This window comes from Tigriopus californicus, chromosome 3, assembly GCF_007210705.1.
Source record: "Tigriopus californicus strain San Diego chromosome 3, Tcal_SD_v2.1, whole genome shotgun sequence".
NCBI lineage: Eukaryota > Metazoa > Arthropoda > Copepoda > Harpacticoida > Harpacticidae > Tigriopus > Tigriopus californicus.
The window spans coordinates 4613125-4631578 of record NC_081442.1 but is presented as its reverse complement, the minus strand read 5'-3'; the positions used below and the strand labels follow the sequence as shown (position 1 = coordinate 4631578).

The window sequence follows — 18454 nt, the reverse complement described above, 5'->3', positions numbered from 1 at the left end:
AGCCAGATCAGTCGGATCTCAACGGACCGAGTCCTACCCACTCACTGACTCATTAAAGACCTTAAAGCTGCCCATGACCATCACCTTCCCTGTGAAATGGCGTTTGTTCTTGTGGGCGGATCCTTATTTGTTCTATAAAATTGAACTCTTTTTAATCAATGCCATCTGTAATGTTAACTGTATGTAAATATCCAAATTGTCTTTATCATGTTTAATGCTCTTACTATATTTGTGTTAACGTTTCTGACATGACCTTTAGACTATATATCGTTGTCATATTTCGACCCGAACTTGGCTATTAAATAGTTTATGATAGTATTGGAGAACTGTTGTCCATTTATTCACGATTATAATGAGTTGGAAAATTGGTCGGGTTTTCGTTTCCAAACAATTGATTTATGATTTATAGGCAAAATGAAATTCGAAAAACCTTTCGAAAAACAAAAATGTTATTAAAAGTGCATCATCAGGGGGCAAAACATGCCTTTAAATAGTAGTCGGTTTCAGCCAACATATGACCGAACAGATTGAAATTGGCAAAATAAAGGACCTTTTTGGAAAGCGAAACATTCTCATCATGATAGTGCCAATCGGTGATTTTTCAAATTTTATTCCTCAGTTTTCCCTACGTTCACTATACCAATCATCTTATTTAGCGTGCATTACATAAATATTGAATGAATGACCCATTGGGAAATGATACAATCACTTGCAAGTTCATCTGATTAGAAATCTACATCAAAATATTTGTCAAACCGTTTTGATCGGGAAGTTTCAAGTGTAGACGGCTCAGAGATGAACTGTTTGTCAAATACCAAATATTTCCGAAATTGTTAGGCAAACTTTGTGAAAGAATGTTTCTCGTGTAGACGCACCATTAATATATCTGATGTAAATGCACCATGACCCGAATAAAACGTGAGGTTTTGTGTAGGTGACACCATAACTAACAAGAAAAAAAAACAAAAGTTCATCACTATGACAAACACACATATACAGCATTTTTAGGGAATTAGAAAGACTCGAGTACATTTTACTATTTGAAATGACTCTTGAAGTCTTCGCAATAAATAGGGTCTAGTGAAAAGACTTCCAGAGTTGCATAATTTCTGAAAAATCGCAAAACGACTCGAATCAAGCAAGCTAGGTCAATGACTCTTCACAATCTTAGTTAAAATTGAAACTTATTCGCTAGAATGGCTAGTTGACTTGTTAAACCTTACACGGCAGCTTCTTTTGCTAGTCCAACCGTGAGCCTTTGTAATTTCAAAGTTTAAAAGTATCAATCTATACAAGTATCAAAGTATTCAAAATAGTAAGTGAAAGTTCAGTTTTTCGGAATTCAACTTGGAATATCTCTCGAAACCTCTTTATTTAGACATGGATTATTACAAAATAAACCTGCAACTAAAAGCTCTGAGGTTTCTCACATTGCTCATGGCTTCGTTGAGATCGCATAAATTCGTATGAATCTGCATTCGATAATGGTTCATCTCTGGTTTACCATTTGAACGGACCAACGCATTCAGAAGATTTGAAATACATACTGTTGTTAACAAATCTTAACAACAAGTTAGTGTCAGTTTTTGTTCAATGTAAGAAACATAGAAAGTCTTGTCTTAAAATCACTAATATTTCCTGTTAACATGACAGTTTCTTTTAAAAACATAAGCTGTATCGATTTTGTACATATGTTCTACACTCATTAAGAAGTCTTCAATTGAGACACCTGCCTGGTTTGTAGGATCCATCAATTTCGGTGAACCATTGTTCGTCCAACCAACCAGAGTCGCCATTTATGTTAGCTGGAGGATTGGCAACACCGCTTTCAACGCCCTGAGAGCATTTCCTTGCTTCTGTAGATCTGAGTCTCCGATGCCTCATCTGGGGCAACGTAGTTGGAGGGGGAAGGCACTGCGCTCCCCCATACCATCCACCATTCAAGACACGGAGATCGCCTCTTTCTAGCTCCCTGCCGAATCTCAGTGCGAGGGGCAACAGCAATTCAAGAACCAACAAGGTTGGTGGCCATAATGTTGGAAGAAAATAGCGGTTAAAAGAGAGCAGACGGAGGGACAAGGGGATCATCTATCGGAAATCGGCCGAAAATTAACCTCCACAGAGTACGGTTGGAACGATGGAATAGCAACTGAACCCACGCTTCAAGGGTCTCAAAATTCTTATTCTCTGACCACGATGAAAAGTCTGTCAGGTTTGCGCATATTTGTGATTCTATTGCTGTTTTTAGCACAAAGGTAAATTCGAGCGGGTCTTTTTCACTCCTCGTTTGAGTCGAAAACATACACGTGTCTACCCTTCATTAATGGTCCAATGAATAGTTGGACAGATTCAGCTGCATTTCCAATAACACTATTTTCAACCATAGCTCTTATTATTACTTACTATTTAAATTCATTAATGCGCATTTTCGCGCCAAATTTGCTTGTTTTAGACAGACTATAGCACAATGAATGACGAGTAGTGCGAGACTACTGAGCAGATGTATGACAATGCCTCCTTCGTTAAGAAATAGAACGGAAGCAAGGACAACGACCCTCCTCAAACTTTCTTCATCCATCCCCTTAATTCTCCGGTTAGAGCCAAGTGCTTTTGAGCACATGCCAATCGTTGTTGCGTGAGAAACAATATTTTTATCCTACCAGGCACAACCTCGAGGCATTCACACTCAATGACATCTAAATTACAGACAGCAATCATAAATAATGATAGATCTACCCTCATTAGGATTAGATTGATCCTGCGAGGTTGAGGTTGTCATTGGGGCAAAAATTGATGGTCTGAAGGCACCAAAAAAAAGTGCCTTCGCCAAACATGGATATCTTCAATTCGGTCAGTTGCTTCAATAGGCAAATTCAATTGATGAAGGAGCTATCAGAAGCGTAAATGACGCTTGGTTTGGTGCTGTTGCACATCTTGACCTTGATCGGGCCGCGGCTTTCTCGACTCGTGTTTGGGCAGGCCAACAAGGATGGGAAGCCTTTTGATTTCGAGAGCATTTCCTACTAGATCTGTCTGATGACGCCGGAAGAGAGCACCTTCGGAGAAAGGCGCACCACTAAAACGAGGAATTCATCCGTTGAAGATGAAGCAAAACCTCACCAGACCAACCAAGCACTACCGCTTTTGGCGGGCTTTGTCCTCACGGGCCTGGGATTCTTGGACTTTGCAAAATGAGCCCCTTGCCAAAGCCGAGCATTGCGTAATGGTCGTCTCTGATCTGAAAGAGCATTGGTCCCGTGGTCTGTGAACCAGTGGCCCGCAGGCGGCGAGAGCCTGTACCCTCTAGCTCTTGTTCCTCTCTTCCAGCGTAGAGTAGATACCAAATCTACGGACGAGTTTGATCTTGTTGAAGCAGACACTCTTCATTCCACTCTCTGTATTGTACCGGCTTCTCTCCACCAATCAGCGCTCTTTCACAGCGCCCTCTACATCCAAAAGGTCGAGAAACTCCAAGATTTGGCCTTAAAATTAAGCTATAAACTTAATTTTGACACTGGTTACTCTTCACAATTCCCTCAAGAATACTTTTAAAAATACTTTTTATACACATTACTGTCGAATCAATGAGCTTTGTTGGTTTTAGTTGCTCTCCTCCATGGCGTCTCTGTGTAGTGAGCCCTTGGCGCGAAACGTTGCCGGCTTCAATTTCTCACTCACTCATCCACCTTTGAAGAGAGCGGGAGTGCTTCATTGCTTCACTGAACTTGTTCAAATCTTTTCGTGTTTTGTACCCACAAACCCCCAACTCTACACTCAAAATGGCCGACACCAAGGAAACCACCACGTAAGTGATCCAAGCCAAGAGGTTCTAAAGCCTCTCAACCGGTTCGAAACCGCGACAAAACCGGGTTGATCCCCAGGGTGACTAAAAAAATCATCACTAGCACATTTTCCCCTTATTGTGAGAGTCGTGCGCGTGGGCTTTCCGAAATACTCCTGAAAGCGGAGCTTTCATCGCTTGGTCGGGTTCGACGCCGAGCCACCAAATCTTGGAAGCGGCCAAGAGTGGTGGCATTTATGTCGAGACTGATTATGAATCGAGGAGACCAAGGATGACACCAATGGTCACAGCAATGGCGCTGCCAAGAATGGTGAAGACAACGGTGCCGAGAAGAAGATTGGGGAGGAGAAGANCCCCAGGGTGACTAAAAAAATCATCACTAGCACATTTTCCCCTTATTGTGAGAGTCGTGCGCGTGGGCTTTCCGAAATACTCCTGAAAGCGGAGCGGGGGAGGGCTTTGTTTTATGCTATGTATCTTGTACTCTCCGTGTTGGAGGAATGGAGTCCTGAAATGAAAGGCTTCGGTATCGGCTGATCTGGTGAATGGTAAACCTGATGAGTTGGTGACTCCTTTGGAATCATTCGTGACTTGTCATTGGTAGTTCCTCATTCCACACTTTCACCTGGTGCGCCCCCTCGTCGTTCCGTCCGTCTACGACAAAGTATCTACGTGCTGGCCAACTGTTTCGGCACTACATACAGATTAGGATTGATGTTTACCCAGATGGAACAGGTTGTTGACATGATTTATTCTTTGCAGCCCCACCACCGAGGAGGTCACCAAGACCGTCGAGGAGACCAAGGATGACACCAATGGTCACAGCAATGGCGCTGCCAAGAATGGTGAAGACAACGGTGCCGAGAAGAAGATTGGGGAGGAGAAGAATGGTGATGCCAAGAATGGGGAGGAGAATGGTCACACTAATGGCGAGGAGAAGAAGGAAGAGGAAACCACCGAGACCGCTACCACCACCACCACCCCCGCTACTACCACTTCCACCGAGGAGGAAGAGAAGAAGGAAGAGACCAACGGATCTACCGAAGACAAGGAGGCCACCAAGCGGAAGGCTGACGAATCCGGAGATGCCGCTAAGGAGGAGCCTATCCCCGTGTCGGCGGAGAAGATCGCCAAACTGAAGGAAGGCGAGGAAGAGACCAAGAAAGAGGAGGCCACCACCGCCTAAGCGAGCTCATGGCTGAACTGTCTCATCAACCCAACTTGACTACATATATTCCTGAAAGATCATCTCCCATTATATGTTTTTGTACAAAAACTCAAACCTGATCAGATCCTCCATTGTCGGAGCGGTTTTGGTCGGATCCATCCAAAGACGACCAGTGTTTTCAGTGCGCACAACCTCTTTCCTTCAAATTCCCCGTCCACGCGAACAGCTCCCCTTGACGGATGAACAACGGGCCTTCCAACATCAGACTCAACCAGCCATCGACCCGTGAACGCATTCACCAACCACATAATCTCATCTGCCCCCCCTCACAATAACGCCTCCGTGGGGGGCGACGGTTCCAATGGAGTTCGTCCTTAAGGGTCGTGGCGGATCGTGGATGACCACAATCTTCAAAAACTTCTGATGCCACAGACACAACTCCCGAAGCGAGATCACATCGATTGGATGGATATGTGTGAATGTGATCGAACGAAAGCTCGCGCAACCTATGGTTTGCGCCCGGCGCGAAGTGACACCCGTGCGCCTTTGATTCACTTCCCTCACTTCCTCTCAGCAGATTTGTCTCTCGGGTTGGATTCATCGGAAATGACATCTTCGAACAATCTCGTACTAACTCTACTTTCGCCATCCGTGAAAGTAGCAGGACATCTCTGAATGACGACGGCCTTCTTTCTTTTCTCCTCGGTTCTCTTCTCATCCTCATCCCGCTTCTAACTCTCATACCCCCTCCCCCTGTATGTAACGAGCTACTACCGTTGGGTTCAACTGTATTTCCCTATTTTCGATTCAATCATCAGTATTTTTGTAACAACACAACCGGAAGTGTCCCTGTGCACGAGAAATTATCATTTTGTCCGTGTAGCCGGCGGGCATAACTGCATTCCCCCTGTGTTTCGAAGATGGAATCAATGTCCTGGAACAAATGCAAGAACAACAGACTCTCGAACCAGCCAATCTACCGTATTTAGTATAAAAAATCAGTACCTAGTCTTCAAGGAGACGTACGTGCGAATTTAGTTGACCGTGGTGTCTGGGGTTTTTTGAAAAAGAGTGTCAGAAAAATAAACGTAAAAAATCTTCAACTTCCGCGTCTAAACTTGGTTGTCAAATATGTGACTGCTTCAATTTCTGGCCAAGAGGTGATCGGACGGTGATCGATAGCCTTTTACTCATCGGAACCAGAATCGAAAACTGGCGACCCTGCCCTTTCCCTCGCTGTCGAACATAATGAAAATAGACGAGCCGAACGGAAAGGGTAGATGTTAGGAGTCTGGGATTCACAACGTACGCCGATCTGCTCTTTCCAAGGAACCCTGAGTTATTGAGTAAAGGGCCTCTGCGTCGTGTTGGACATGTTGGACGGACGGCCACGAAGTGCCTTAGCGTGACCAAACTTCGCAGCAATGCACAATTTTGTTATTCCAATAAAGGCCCTCATGCGCACTCAAATCTTTATTCAACTGATGCAAGAAATTGCCTCATTGATTATCATTGGCTTAACACTGTTTTTTAATCTCAATATTCTTCTTTTTTTGTCCGGGGCCGAAGTGTAAATAGCCCAAGCTATTTGGCCCATCGGGACCAATAGAGTAACCCTGATGTAGGAACACACACACAGACATACATCAAAAGGAAGGAATCAACAGAGATTGAGTGACGAAACACGCATCGCTTGAGCCAAATTGAAAGTGGTGTCCAAATCAGGTCTGGATCGACTCTCATCGGACCCCTCGGGCGCTGGTGGGCCTCTGTTAACCCCAGGTAAGGATGGGATGGGCAGCCGGATTTTGCCGCCTCATGGACGGATTCCTCGTTCCCATTTTAGGCTTGCCATTGTGAGTGATATTGGTTGATTTGGGTGGTCGTCGGGGTTTGACGAAGAGGTCAAGATGGTGTTGGCCGATTTAGGTCGCAAGATTAATGCGGCCCTGCATTCCCTGTCCAAGGCCACGGTCATCGATGAGGAGGTGCTCAATGGCATGCTCAAGGAGGTGTGTGCGGCCTTGCTCGAGGCCGACGTCAACATCCGATTGGTGAAGAAACTCCGGGAAAATGTGCGATCCGTCATCGATTTTGACGAGATGGCCCAAGGACTCAACAAGCGCAGGTATGTTCATGCCCATGGGGTGGTTGGAGAAATCACGGAGATGAGCGGGCATTCAAGGCGGCCACACGCCATGGGCTTGTTTCAGGATGATCCAACAGGCCGTGTTTCAAGAACTCATCAAATTGGTGGATCCCGGGGTCAAACCTTATCAGCCCAAGAAAGGCCGCTCCAACATTGTCATGTTTGTGGGTCTCCAAGGTTCGGGCAAAACCACCACGTGTACCAAATTGGCTTGGTATTATCAGAAGAAGGGCTGGAAGGCGTGCTTGGTGTGTGCCGACACATTTCGAGCCGGAGCTTACGATCAATTGAAACAGAACGCCACCAAGGCCCGCATTCCGTTCTACGGCAGTTACACTGAAGCCGATCCCGTGGTGATTGCGGCTGAGGGCGTGAAAATGTTTCAAGAGGAAGGTTTCGAGATCATCATTGTGGACACAAGTGGTCGCCATTATCAAGAGGACGCATTGTTCGAGGAGATGTTGGCTGTGTCCAATGCGGTCGAGCCGGATAACATCATCTTCGTGATGGACGCCTCCATTGGTCAAGCTTGCGAGTCCCAAGCCAAGGCCTTCAAGGAGAAGGTGGACGTGGGCTCCGTGATCATTTCCAAGTTAGATGGCCACGCCAAAGGTGGCGGTGCCCTCTCGGCCGTGGCCGCCACGCAAAGTCCCGTGATTTTCATCGGTACGGGCGAGCATATCGACGACTTTGAGCCTTTCCGCACCAAGCCATTTGTTCAGAAGCTCTTGGGTATGGGTGATATCGAGGGTCTGATCAACAAAGTCGAGGAGCTGAACTTGGACAACAATGAGGAGCTCATCAACAAGATCAAACACGGCGAGTTCACCCTTCGTGATATGTACGAGCAGTTCCAGAACATCATGAAAATGGGACCTTTCGGCCAGATCATGGGCATGATCCCCGGCTTCAGCCAAGACTTTCTGACCAAGGGCTCCGAACAAGAGTCTATGGCTCGCTTGAAACGACTCATGACCATTATGGACAGCATGAACGAGGGCGAACTCGACCATAAAGATGGGGCCAAGGTATTTTCCAAGGAGCCGAAACGCGTGACTCGTGTGGCTGGTGGCGCTGGGGTCATGGAGCGAGAGGTCCAAGAACTGTTGAAACAATACACCAAATTCGCTCAAGTAAGTTGGACACAATTGCGGCCGAACTCTTTTTTTTTCGGATATTAAGGGTGTTTTTTTTTTTTTAATCTTGTAGGTAGTGAAGAAGATGGGCGGTATCAAGGGCTTGTTCAAGGGTGGTGACATGTCCAAGAACGTGAATCCTCTTCAAATGAATCAACTCAACCAACAGATGGCCAAGATGATGGATCCCAATGTCTTGCGGCAAATGGGCGGTATGAACGGACTTCAGAGTATGATGAGACAGTTGCAATCCGGGTCGGGCGGGCCCGGGGGACCCGGCGGACCCATGGGCAATTTGGATAAACTCATGAATATGAAGCGATGAAACGAATAATACAAGGATTTTGTTACATTTTTCTATCGTGGTTGTATCTTTAGGTTCAGTGATACATACTATTGGCCAATTGTCTAATTCATACACAAGTAAACATGGTCCTTTTTTTGCCAGGCCAAGCGAACGCAGACAAGTCTTAACATATTGGTTGCACCAAGTGGGGAAATACTTACGTCCTGTTTGAAACCTACGTGATTCTTATTATTCAAATAAGTTTCGGAAACGGGAAAATCTCGGCAGGACTAGATGAGACAAAACACATTGATTTCAAGACTTTGAATTCATCATTTGAAGCAAGGCATGAACTTTGATTTACTTCAAAGTTCGGAAAAATTATGTTCAAGATGCTCTTGAGCCAAATCATCTCCAATTTTTAGGTTCTAGAAGTAAAAGGTAACATAGATGGGAAGATTCTGAAAGAAAATTTTTTTTCTTATATTTAGCCTGCTAGGGTCGAAGGGGTGAAGCTATCTCATTGTCCCATTTATTTCAGATAGGCAGTGTCAAGTCAGTATCAGAGTGGTTCGCCATCTGTGGGTGTGGTTTAGCGCCTAAAATTTTCCTTGAGAAAGGCCATTCCATAAGATTCCAGATCAAGTTATTAACAACAGTATTAACAAGTTCGTACAAAAGCAATCACGTAGCGTGATATTGAGACAATGCTAGGCCCCAACTTCGAACCATTGCTTAAACGATGGACCCAAAGACATTGTTTAAGCCATATAACTATCAACATGTGCGTATACTTGCTGGATTCAAGGAAATCCCCTCGGAAACAGCACCGGAACCGCATGCCTTAGAGGTAATTTGTTGTCACAATAGGGTTTTCTAGTCTGACACATTCAGTCTTACCCGTACGTAGATGCGAGATTAAGTCAGGGCCGATTATTCTGAACTTGTCGGAGTCTCATTATTTTGCACTTATCGTCGCATAAGATTGTTGATAACATTGATATTGATGGCTGGTTACGCAGACCTCGAGAATCGCAAACTTGCGCTTCCGATGACGGATCCACAAGTTAGTTTTTCTTCAAAATTGAGCAAAACCTGCTCTCATATCATAACCCCAAAGAGACACCTGAACGTAGACATATGTTCAACAGGGACCAGGCCGCTCACATTTTTTGTTTGGAGAGTTTTTTTTAATATTGGGGCAAAGAAATCAACATTGTCGCATAAACCGAAATTACACAGACATGTTAAATAATCAATGATCCGCTAGCGTGATAGAAGTATGTGCAAGTTGGGAAGCGCCCGATGTTATGTATATTTCCATAGAAACACTAAAATAGGTTGATTCCGTTAAGATCACAACCTGGACCTGACCAGCATCAAATCAAGACCATTCGTCAAATAAAATAATAGCCGTAAAGCGGTGCTTGGGACACAAATTTCGGATACGTTCATTTTTTGAGTGATTTCAATAGTTATTGATGATGGTGATACAAGTGTATAGGCTTTGTAATAGGCTCCATGGGTGCAAATCGAGACCGACTGACCCCATGAAGGAGACAAGTGGACCCCACGGAGGCCTTCTTATTCGTAGATCCAGCTCATGGCTGCGGGACTCCAGTCCACGAGATCTTCGGGCTTGAACCACAAAGCAATTTCCTTCTGGGCGGATTCCACGGCATCCGATCCGTGACAGATGTTGCGGCCCACTTGGATACAGAAATCCCCTCGGATGGTGCCGGGTTTAGAGTCCTTGGGATTGGTCTCGCCCAACATGACACGCCCAGTCGCCACTACATTCAAACCCTCCCAGACCATGGCCAAGACGGGTCCCGAAGCCATATATTTGACGAGTCCGTTGAAGAAAGGTCGACCTTTCAGGTCCTCGTAGTGCTTCTCCAGATGCTCTTGGCTAGCCTAAAATCATTCATTCAAAGTTGAAAACTATTGAGATGGCCTAACACTGGAACAGAGGAGAGTTTTTTAAACGCTCGTACTCAGTTACTCAGAATGAGCATCTACTGAGCATTTAGACAAGGAGTGCATTTCATTACCGGTTAACGTCCCCTCCTTAACTCTGAGGTACAAGCGTTTTAAAAACTGGCCTCTGGTGTGCTCCTCGATCCTCGATCCTCTATCTTGTATACCTTCTTAATCCATCGATCATAAAATTAATCTACAGATTGCATGTCGAAGAACCCTGCCCAGCAAATTCGAATCGACATGATATCCTAGATTGAATGTCCATCCCTCACTAATAACGACAAGTCCAGGAGTCCAGGCCAAGGACTTCTTGAACCAATTTCCATTCCACATAATAAATACATACAAAGCCAAACGGAAATGGCGAATATTTCCAAGTTTGATTTCTTACCTGTTGGAACTTCATGGCCACCAACTTGAAGCCCTTCTGCTCAAAGCGCTTGATGATGTCGCCCAAAAGACCACGATGCACACCATCGGGCTTAATCATGATGAAGGTTCGTTCTTGGTTGGCCATGGTGGAGGAGCTCGGTACGGACGTCTGACTGATCGGGATCCTGAACAAGAAGTGACCCGAAAGAGAAAAGCGTGGCTTTAAACTCGGCGAGTCAAAGGGGGCGATAAGCTGGCCGGCTGAGAAAGCCAGCCAATTATCGCCTAGACCATGGAGTACGGTAGTAGTCCATGCCTAGACAGGGGTTAAGGAGTGCTGGTGGTCGGAGTCTGGCCTGAGACCGGCATTTTTGATGCTGAGCCTGACCTGAGACCGCGAGAGAGGAAAGACCCGTCTCGGCGGAAAATGGAGCGATTCAAGCCGTTCCATGAACACGCAAGCGCAATCTGAGTTGTGACCATTTGAGATCATGCTAAACGGCTCAGATAGACAGAGATTTAATAGGAGAAATGGATCGGTATACACTAGATTTCGTCTGATGTGAGTGGAAAAATATTACTATTTGTAGTCAGTCCATTTAACCATCTTTCATTCAAACGAATTCACCCGAACCAGACTCAGAGCGATCGGACCTCAGCCACTTGGGTGTTGGAGCTAATTTCAGCGTTCAAAATGTGTTGGCTATATTTTAACTTTTTGATAGATCACCGGGTGCCTACCTCATCATACTGACTTGTGATTTCTCATCAGGCCATATCGATTCGGCCAAGTATAACAAAATATGGAGATAAAGGGTAATCTTGAGCTTATTCCCCCTACTTCAAGGGGCTTTTGAGGGCAACTGTTTTTCCTTTTCCCTTCTTTGCCGAGTAGTCCTCAAATGTCTCTCTTTTCGACTAAAACGACAAAAAGAAGAGTAAAAACTTAAACAGAATAAAGTCTGTTGTGGTTTTCCTTTGGAGCTGAATCGGTAGCCATGAACCAGTGCTACGCCAGCCAACGGAAGGCAGCGCCTCTACGATCAGAAACTATTCACGAACAGCCATTCAGCTGTCACCCGTTCGCTGAAAAAAAAAAAACGGGTCTGCCTGGCTTTCTCTATGATTTAACGGTCTGGCTTCGTTCTCCTGCCTTTGCACTGGTCACGCCGAATTGTTTCTATGCTTCGGAGTCTCGAGACCTGAGATTGGTTCATGGAAGAGGCGTCGAGCTGTGATTGGTGGCTCAGGTTGTCGGCTGAATTTCCACACCGGATCCTGCGAGCCGATCCGCCTGGAAAAAGAAGGCCCACGTACGAGAGGCAATCGCGTTGGAAGATACAAGCGCACATGTAGCTGAGACTAGGCGATGTATCACCTTGTGACACATGCGTGCACGTCAAGCAATGACGATCAATGATCAACGTTATCTTTGCGGGCGAATGGAGAGAAATGTATTTCAAAAAGCAAAAAGAGGACGAATTAGAGACAAAATATATTTAGGAGACGGGCAGGACATCCTAATTAATATGAAATGCGCTTCCCAAAATAACCATACGGAATGGGGAAGGAAAGCGGATGAATGTAAATAATATTCGATTCCGGATACTGAGGAGGGGATCATCAGTCCATTCAAAAGTCGTCGTCCCTGGGCGCATCTAAATCGCGATAGGTGATGATGGGTCTTCCACCTCCGGGGGGTCCGTAATTGTCGTGTCTGCAATAAAAATGAGAAGGAAGCCATTAAGAACGAGTGCGAAGGAGACGTACGAGACATTGTTCAAACTATGCTCAAAACACCAGGAATTTGTCATGTCCATCAGTACGAAGTCTACTAAATAAAGCCATCAGAAGCATGGAGAGCGAAGAGGAGAAATGGAAGACGCACCTGACATTCGAATATGCCTGATGGTTTGAGCATGGGATCAAAACAGGTCAACATCTTGACCAAAATCGACATCGCCATAATCAACGGTTCCCCGAGGATCTGGTTGAATCTGGGTAACTCTGAAAAAAGCAGGAGTTGGCAAATCCTTGTTCTGTTATTGCGCCCAGACAAGTAGTGAGAATGAATGATGCATGCATAACCAACAATCATTCGACATTCACAAATGTCCTGTTATAAAAAGCAAATCATTGCAGAAACCGAAGAAGACGTCTAAACAGGGCTCATACAACACAATAATTAGCTCACCTAACGCCACCAGGAGGACCTCCAACCCTATCCCGAATTCTGAAAATTGAGAAATTTTACAAGATTACGCAGTCATTCGGGCCTCTTAAGGTATTTGCCCCAACATGCATTCAGATATAGGAACTGTAACCCATCATCCAGTCACCAATGCACAGCATTCTCATTAAGCATGTCATATCCTCGTGTTAAGCCCCATCAATATTCTACATCCACATGTGGTTACCATTACCTGCCACGCCCTCCGTAAGGTTCAGGTCGTCGGCCACGATATCCGCGGTCTCCTCCGTAACGGGGCTCGTTATAGCCTCGATCGGGTCGGTCGTAAACGGGATAATTAGTAGCTTCTCTTGGGAATCCACTGTAGTTGTACCTAACGATAGATCTATGCAGTTGAAATGAACTCGACCTCATAATTGGATTCTGGTTGGAAACCGATTTCCAACGACACTTACGGATCTCCCACTTGGGGTCCACCTCGGCTACCCGGAGGAGGTCCATCTCGACGACCCGATCCGCCGCCCTTATTCTGCGGGTTCTCTGGTAATTGCGGACGCTTCGGATCTTTCAAGTAGTTGTTGTAGTATTGGACCTCCTTCTTGACCTCCTCGATCTTCTCGCAGTGCTTGTTGAAGATATGCTTGCGAACGAAATCGGCGGCCTTGAACTTCTTCCCCGACAAGGGACAGAGCCATTTGTCCTTGCCCAACTCTTGCGTGTTGGCCAGGATGAACTTCTCTACCTCGTCCTCTTCGTTTTTCATGCCCAATTTGGAGGCCTCATCCTCGGTCAGGTCGGCTCGAGGTTGAAGAAAACTTCCCATCTTCTTCTCGAAAGTCACGGAATAGTCTTCGATCTCGTTCTGAGTCACGTTACTGGAGGGTGGGATTCCACGAGCGTGCATGATGCCGCATCGATTGGGCATCTCATCCTCGTTGGGGTATTCCGAGTGGTTGTAAAAGTCCACGGAATGGACAATGCGCAAGTAGAAAAGCAATCGATCCAAGACCTTGATGAGTTCCTCGTCACGGACAATACTGTTGCCTTCCTCGCCTTCCTCTCCATCTTCAAGATCGTTGTTCTTGCCCAAGAGCTCCTCTTCCTCAGCCGAGGCCTCTTCAATTAGATAGTCGGTGATGTTTTCCAGTACGGGATTGGAAGAGCCAAGACCAATGGCCTCTTCGGCTGACCCATTCAGGTCCTCAGCGGCCCCGTTCTTTTGACCGCTCTTCTCGTTTTGCCACAGATTCCATCGCTTGTCCAAATTGGTGACCACTTTGGCGGCCAATTTGATGTCGTTCCGCACGATCTTACGGTCGACCGTGATCCCATTGACGGTTCGAATTCGCCTGGTCAAATCGCGATTGACGATTGGCCCCAATTCGCAGTCCCTTAGTCGGATGTTATTCAAATTGAAGCAGATCTCTTTAATCTTGACGCTCCTCTCAAAAGTGACCCACCCTCTGCGGAACCAGCGACGATCAGGCTGAGGATCGGCAATAGCAGCTCTCAAGAAGCCGGGATACTTCTTGCACATGGCTTCCACTTCTTGCTTCGTGATGGTTGGAGCCAGATTTCGGAGGAAGATCGAGGCCGTCTTGTGTAATGGTCGTGGTTTGGGTTCGCTCTCTCCCTCCTCCATATCTTCGTCTTTCTCGGTCTTGTTCGCTTCTTCCTTTACGTCCTCGGATTCCTTTTTGACCTCGGCCTCTCCCTCTTCTTTCATTTCCTCATCGCCGTTCTTTTTTTCGCTGCCTTCCTCACTTTTGGCTTGATCTTTTTCGTCATTTACTTCAGGTTTCTTGTCCATACCTGGAGGAGGCTCCTCTTCGTCTTCCTCGTCTTCGTCCTCGGAGCTTCCAATGGAGGACCCGTCATCGAACTCTTTCGTGCGCTTGCGCTTACGACTTTTGGCAGGTTTCTCAGAGCTCTCTTCGCCACCTTTGGCCTCCAAATACTCTTTGGCTTTCTTCTGGAGCTCGAGTTGTTCATCGATGACGTTGGATTTCTCTTCGCCGTTGCTCTTTTCTCCCTCTTCTTTCTCGACCTTCGTCTCAGTCGAGGCACCCCCAGGTTTGGCGTCTTCGGTGGGCTTGATCTCCTCATTTTTCAAGGCTAATGCAGCAGCCTCGGCTTCTTGATCCAAGATCTAAAAATTAGATAGTTGTCATGAATCTTGCTCCTCAATCATTGGGGAAGGTCAAGGGCAAAAAGAGTATTTCACCTTGAGGTCATGTTCAGTGCCTCCTTCCAACATGATCACAATGGAGTCCAGAAGTTTGATCAAGTGGTCTCCTTGATCGCCGTCAATACTGACTCCATTGAACTTCTTCTGATCCCAGAAATCTTTGAACACATCCACCCGCTTCATCAAGGCGGATTTTTGTTCCTCCTTCCGTTTCACGGCATCCTCGGGGTGGTATTTCAATTTAAACCTGAGGGACGACAGTAGAAGATTTCGAATAAGTTCCTGAATGGGGAAAATGATGATTCGTGCACGGGTGACGATTGATGCGACATTGGCAGGAAGAAATATGCTTGATCGATTTGACCTACTGAACTAGGCTGAGAATAACTGCTGTCTGGGAAAACAAGAAATTTGAGAGTAGACCGATATTACTGTACCAAGGACGAGGGGTGGACCATTCCTGGCAGCAGTTGGGCGTAACTGCTCAGTGTGGATAGTGTGGATATCACTGATATATAATGCAGTAACACTGTTTTCGATAACATTAATCGTCGTGTGATTATTTTTGGTGAATAATGCGAAGAATCAATGCAGCCAAGAGAAGGCCCCCTACCCTAGACAACCCCGGCCATCTCAAGTAAGAGCAAGGCCTAGGGGTGCCCCAAATTCATCCCACGAGAACATTGCGCGTTCCGTGAGCCTACCGCTAAGAACAACCACCAAGCCCCAAATGAATGGATGGGTCAATCAGGCACTGATTATCAAGAACAGGTAGTAGAAGTAACAGGCTGAGCACGTCAACGAGAAGTGAGAGGGAGAAGCACTGCGGCCCGCGGTCTCACTAACAGAACTCGTCTTCTGAACCGCCGCCGAGTCAAGTCAACAACTGGTGGTCTCCAACTGTGAAAAGAACCGGGATTAGTAGACATTATGATCATGGCAGTTCCTCTCTCTCGGTCCGGAGTGGTGCATGCTTCTCGCCCATCAACAGAGATGGGACTCAACCCACGGCCTGCCCTCCTCATGGTCTTACCATTCCTCATCCTTATGATTGACGAAGAACTCGTTGAGTTGCTGCCGCTTGAACTCCAGCTTGTAGTCCGCATACTTCTTGATGGCCTCATCGTCCGTGATCGAATCATCTTGCGTGGCCAAGTACGCCTTGAACGACATCATGGGCGGCTGGACGCTATCATCCTGATGTTGGCTCTCGGCGCCAACCCCGCCTCCGCCGCCCCCAGGCCGTCCACCGCCGCCACCCCCGCCTCGATAGCCCCGGTGACCCCGGTCATAATCATCATGACCTCGGTCGTGTCGATATCCACCGCCACCGCCATCATCCCTGAAACCCGAACACATTAAATTCACTTTTCACGCCACCGGCGTCAGTGTCGATGTTCTTTTCTACCCATCAAATCTCATATCTAAACTCGACATCAATTCACCGCCAACTTAGGGTGATCCCGCCATTGATTCAAACCTGAATCAATCTGCATCAAGAACCAAAGGTATCCCAAAGGTATCCCCCTGCCCCACCCGTTTCACGTACCAATCATGGCCGCCTCTCATTCGTTTAGCCGGTGGCGACATCTCGTGGTGATGACGTCGCGAGGGGGAATAGCGGTCACGGCGATAGCCACCGCCACCGCCTCCGCCCCCGTCATAACCCCGTCGACCTCCACCATAACCGCCACCGCCTCCCCCGCCATAGCCTCCCCCTCCCCCCGGCGGACCTGGGCGGGCTTCTCGCCAACCACCGGGTCGTCCGGGCGGACTAGCACCGCCACCACCCCCGCCGCCCCCGCGATCATCGTTGTAACTCCGCCGTTCGGAACGGAATTTGTCGCGGCGTTTGTAATCGCCATCGTCATCGCTGTCGCCCATGTTGATGAGGTGGGAGCCGGGCTGGTCGTTGAGGATGGATGGGCACGGGTCCAGGCCAGAATCTGAATTGAGCCACCCGGTGTGTGGGAACTCCAAGGCGTTCGACGTGGGTGCGAGCCCAAGAGAAAAGCCTCTCCTGTTGTTGGTCAAGTTTGGGGAAAGTAAACCGAAAAATGGCGTGGTCATCAACAACCAGGGTGGCCATGACTTGCATAGGGTAATTGTACGGAATTGTACAACCAAATACATGCTCTCTGGCGTTGAATGAAAACCTGCCAGATATGATGTACTAGTTAAATTTAGTTTACATGTAGCTGAATAAATGGGGGTTGTAAAATTTCCAAAAGCTGATGGAATGAATTAACTGAGACGTTCCTTTTTAAGCCCACAAATCCCAGGCGTGAATCCAGATTTGAACTCATTTCTAGCCGTCTAGAAAAGTGAACGATTTGTGCCAAGCACACACACAAGTCTGCTTAACCGTCATTGACAAACATAAATAATTTCTAAATGAGCGACCATATTCGAAAACTGGCCAATCGAACTGATGTCATTTGTATGAGGCCAGTGAAAATGTGGCTAGTCCACCACTTGCCCACCTTTGGTCGTGGACAAATTTTGACTTTGTCATTTTCCTGAACGATCCCTTTGGGCCCAAACGACCAACGTTGGTCACCCCATCTATAAAGCCGTAAATTCAGAAAGGTGACCAATTCCTACGGAATTGCTAGAGAAGGAGTACAGAAGTAACGAACGAATGGTAAGAGGCGTTGTTTGAAATGAAATAAAACACTTGAACAATATATTTAGTTAGTTGATAAGGGATTTCAATCTTGCAATATCCAATTTAGGGGGATAAAGTGATGGTCTGTAATCTGTTTCTCAACCACCCTGGCCATGGCTCTTCTGATAGGGCAAAGCTTCGAGCATCATTGTGAGCCGAGGTTTTCGAGGTCGTTGGTGACGGTTGGTTAAATAAAGATGTTATATCTGTAGAAAATGAGACAATAATGAAACGGTCGAATTGTATGGGCCATTTTCATCGCCTTGCGCAACCTGATTCCAGCTCTCCCTCTCCTCGGTAAGATACTACTGTTTCTTCACGAAACCTAATATTATCCCCCCCTTGCACACTTTTGGGGCTCCCTCTTTTTTAGAGGAACTTTCTCCGCCTCAATGGTCAACCTTGAAGTGTAAAAAAGGAAAGCCCTGACTAAAACAGCTTTAAGGAGAAAGACAATGCCAAATTATGATGTGAGTTTAACATAAGTGACTAGATTGAAAATCACCATCTC

The 18454-nt window shown here is 46.5% G+C and overlaps 4 protein-coding genes and 1 long non-coding RNA gene across 11 annotated transcripts; 2 read left to right on the top strand and 3 right to left on the bottom strand.

Moving 5' to 3' along the window:
- Positions 1-2628: 2628 nt before the first annotated feature.
- On the bottom strand, positions 2629-3714 carry LOC131878552 (uncharacterized). The gene is made up of 2 exons (XR_009373042.1): positions 3575-3714; positions 2629-3494 (listed from the first exon to the last, which is right to left on the bottom strand). It is a non-coding gene; the product is annotated as an uncharacterized LOC131878552 (long non-coding RNA).
- LOC131878551 (cilia- and flagella-associated protein 251-like) lies at positions 3644-6073 on the top strand. Its single transcript, XM_059224556.1, has 2 exons — positions 3644-3805; positions 4565-6073. The coding sequence occupies exons 1-2, from the start codon at positions 3780-3782 to the stop codon at positions 4986-4988; spliced, it is 450 nt and encodes a 149-aa protein (XP_059080539.1). The 5' UTR covers positions 3644-3779; the 3' UTR covers positions 4989-6073.
- A 519-nt stretch (positions 6074-6592) lies between these two features.
- On the top strand, positions 6593-8613 carry LOC131878549 (signal recognition particle subunit SRP54-like). The gene is made up of 4 exons (XM_059224553.1): positions 6593-6752; positions 6817-7098; positions 7184-8252; positions 8329-8613. The coding sequence occupies exons 2-4, from the start codon at positions 6881-6883 to the stop codon at positions 8578-8580; spliced, it is 1539 nt and encodes a 512-aa protein (XP_059080536.1). The 5' UTR covers positions 6593-6752; positions 6817-6880; the 3' UTR covers positions 8581-8613.
- A 1209-nt stretch (positions 8614-9822) lies between these two features.
- LOC131878550 (nucleoside diphosphate kinase B-like) lies at positions 9823-11113 on the bottom strand. The gene is made up of 2 exons (XM_059224555.1): positions 10916-11113; positions 9823-10458 (listed from the first exon to the last, which is right to left on the bottom strand). Exons 1-2 carry the CDS (start codon positions 11039-11041, stop codon positions 10126-10128), a joined length of 459 nt encoding a protein of 152 aa, XP_059080538.1. The 5' UTR covers positions 11042-11113; the 3' UTR covers positions 9823-10125.
- Positions 11114-12322: 1209 nt separating this feature from the next.
- Positions 12323-17318, bottom strand: LOC131877540 (serrate RNA effector molecule homolog). 7 transcript variants are annotated; one of them, XM_059223237.1, is made up of 8 exons: positions 16825-17317; positions 16309-16617; positions 15312-15522; positions 13543-15236; positions 13320-13460; positions 13091-13129; positions 12785-12903; positions 12323-12613 (listed from the first exon to the last, which is right to left on the bottom strand). In XM_059223237.1, the coding sequence occupies exons 1-7, from the start codon at positions 17157-17159 to the stop codon at positions 12822-12824; spliced, it is 2811 nt and encodes a 936-aa protein (XP_059079220.1). In that variant the 5' UTR covers positions 17160-17317; the 3' UTR covers positions 12323-12613; positions 12785-12821. The 7 variants fall into 7 exon arrangements, with proteins under 7 accessions (XP_059079220.1, XP_059079223.1, XP_059079221.1 ...); XM_059223240.1 differs by lacking the exon at positions 13091-13129 and having other exon boundaries at positions 16825-17318; XM_059223238.1 differs by lacking the exon at positions 12785-12903 and having other exon boundaries at positions 13320-13448; positions 16825-17318.
- Between the last annotated feature and the right edge of the window lie 1136 nt (positions 17319-18454).

Bases quoted from the DNA above. Each gene is read 5' to 3' on its own strand.
- LOC131878551 (XM_059224556.1), top strand. From the start codon at position 3,780: ATGGCCGACACCAAGGAAACCACCAC. The intron at 3,806-4,564 runs GTAAGTGATCCA...TATTCTTTGCAG, and splicing joins GACACCAAGGAAACCACCAC to CCCCACCACCGAGGAGGTCA.
- LOC131878549 (XM_059224553.1), top strand. From the start codon at position 6,881: ATGGTGTTGGCCGATTTAGGTCGCAAGATTAATGCGGCCCTGCATTCC. The intron at 7,099-7,183 runs GTATGTTCATGC...GGCTTGTTTCAG, and splicing joins CAAGGACTCAACAAGCGCAG to GATGATCCAACAGGCCGTGT. The intron at 8,253-8,328 runs GTAAGTTGGACA...TTAATCTTGTAG, and splicing joins AATACACCAAATTCGCTCAA to GTAGTGAAGAAGATGGGCGG.
- LOC131878550 (XM_059224555.1), bottom strand. From the start codon at position 11,041: ATGGCCAACCAAGAACGAACCTTCATCATGATTAAGCCCGATGGTGTG. The intron at 10,459-10,915 runs GTAAGAAATCAA...GAATGATTTTAG, and splicing joins TGGCCATGAAGTTCCAACAG to GCTAGCCAAGAGCATCTGGA.
- LOC131877540 (XM_059223236.1), bottom strand. From the start codon at position 17,159: ATGGGCGACAGCGATGACGATGGCGATTACAAACGCCGCGACAAATTC. The intron at 16,618-16,824 runs GTACGTGAAACG...TTCGGGTTTCAG, and splicing joins ATGAGAGGCGGCCATGATTG to GGATGATGGCGGTGGCGGTG. The intron at 13,461-13,542 runs GTAAGTGTCGTT...ATCTATCGTTAG, and splicing joins GGACCCCAAGTGGGAGATCC to GTACAACTACAGTGGATTCC.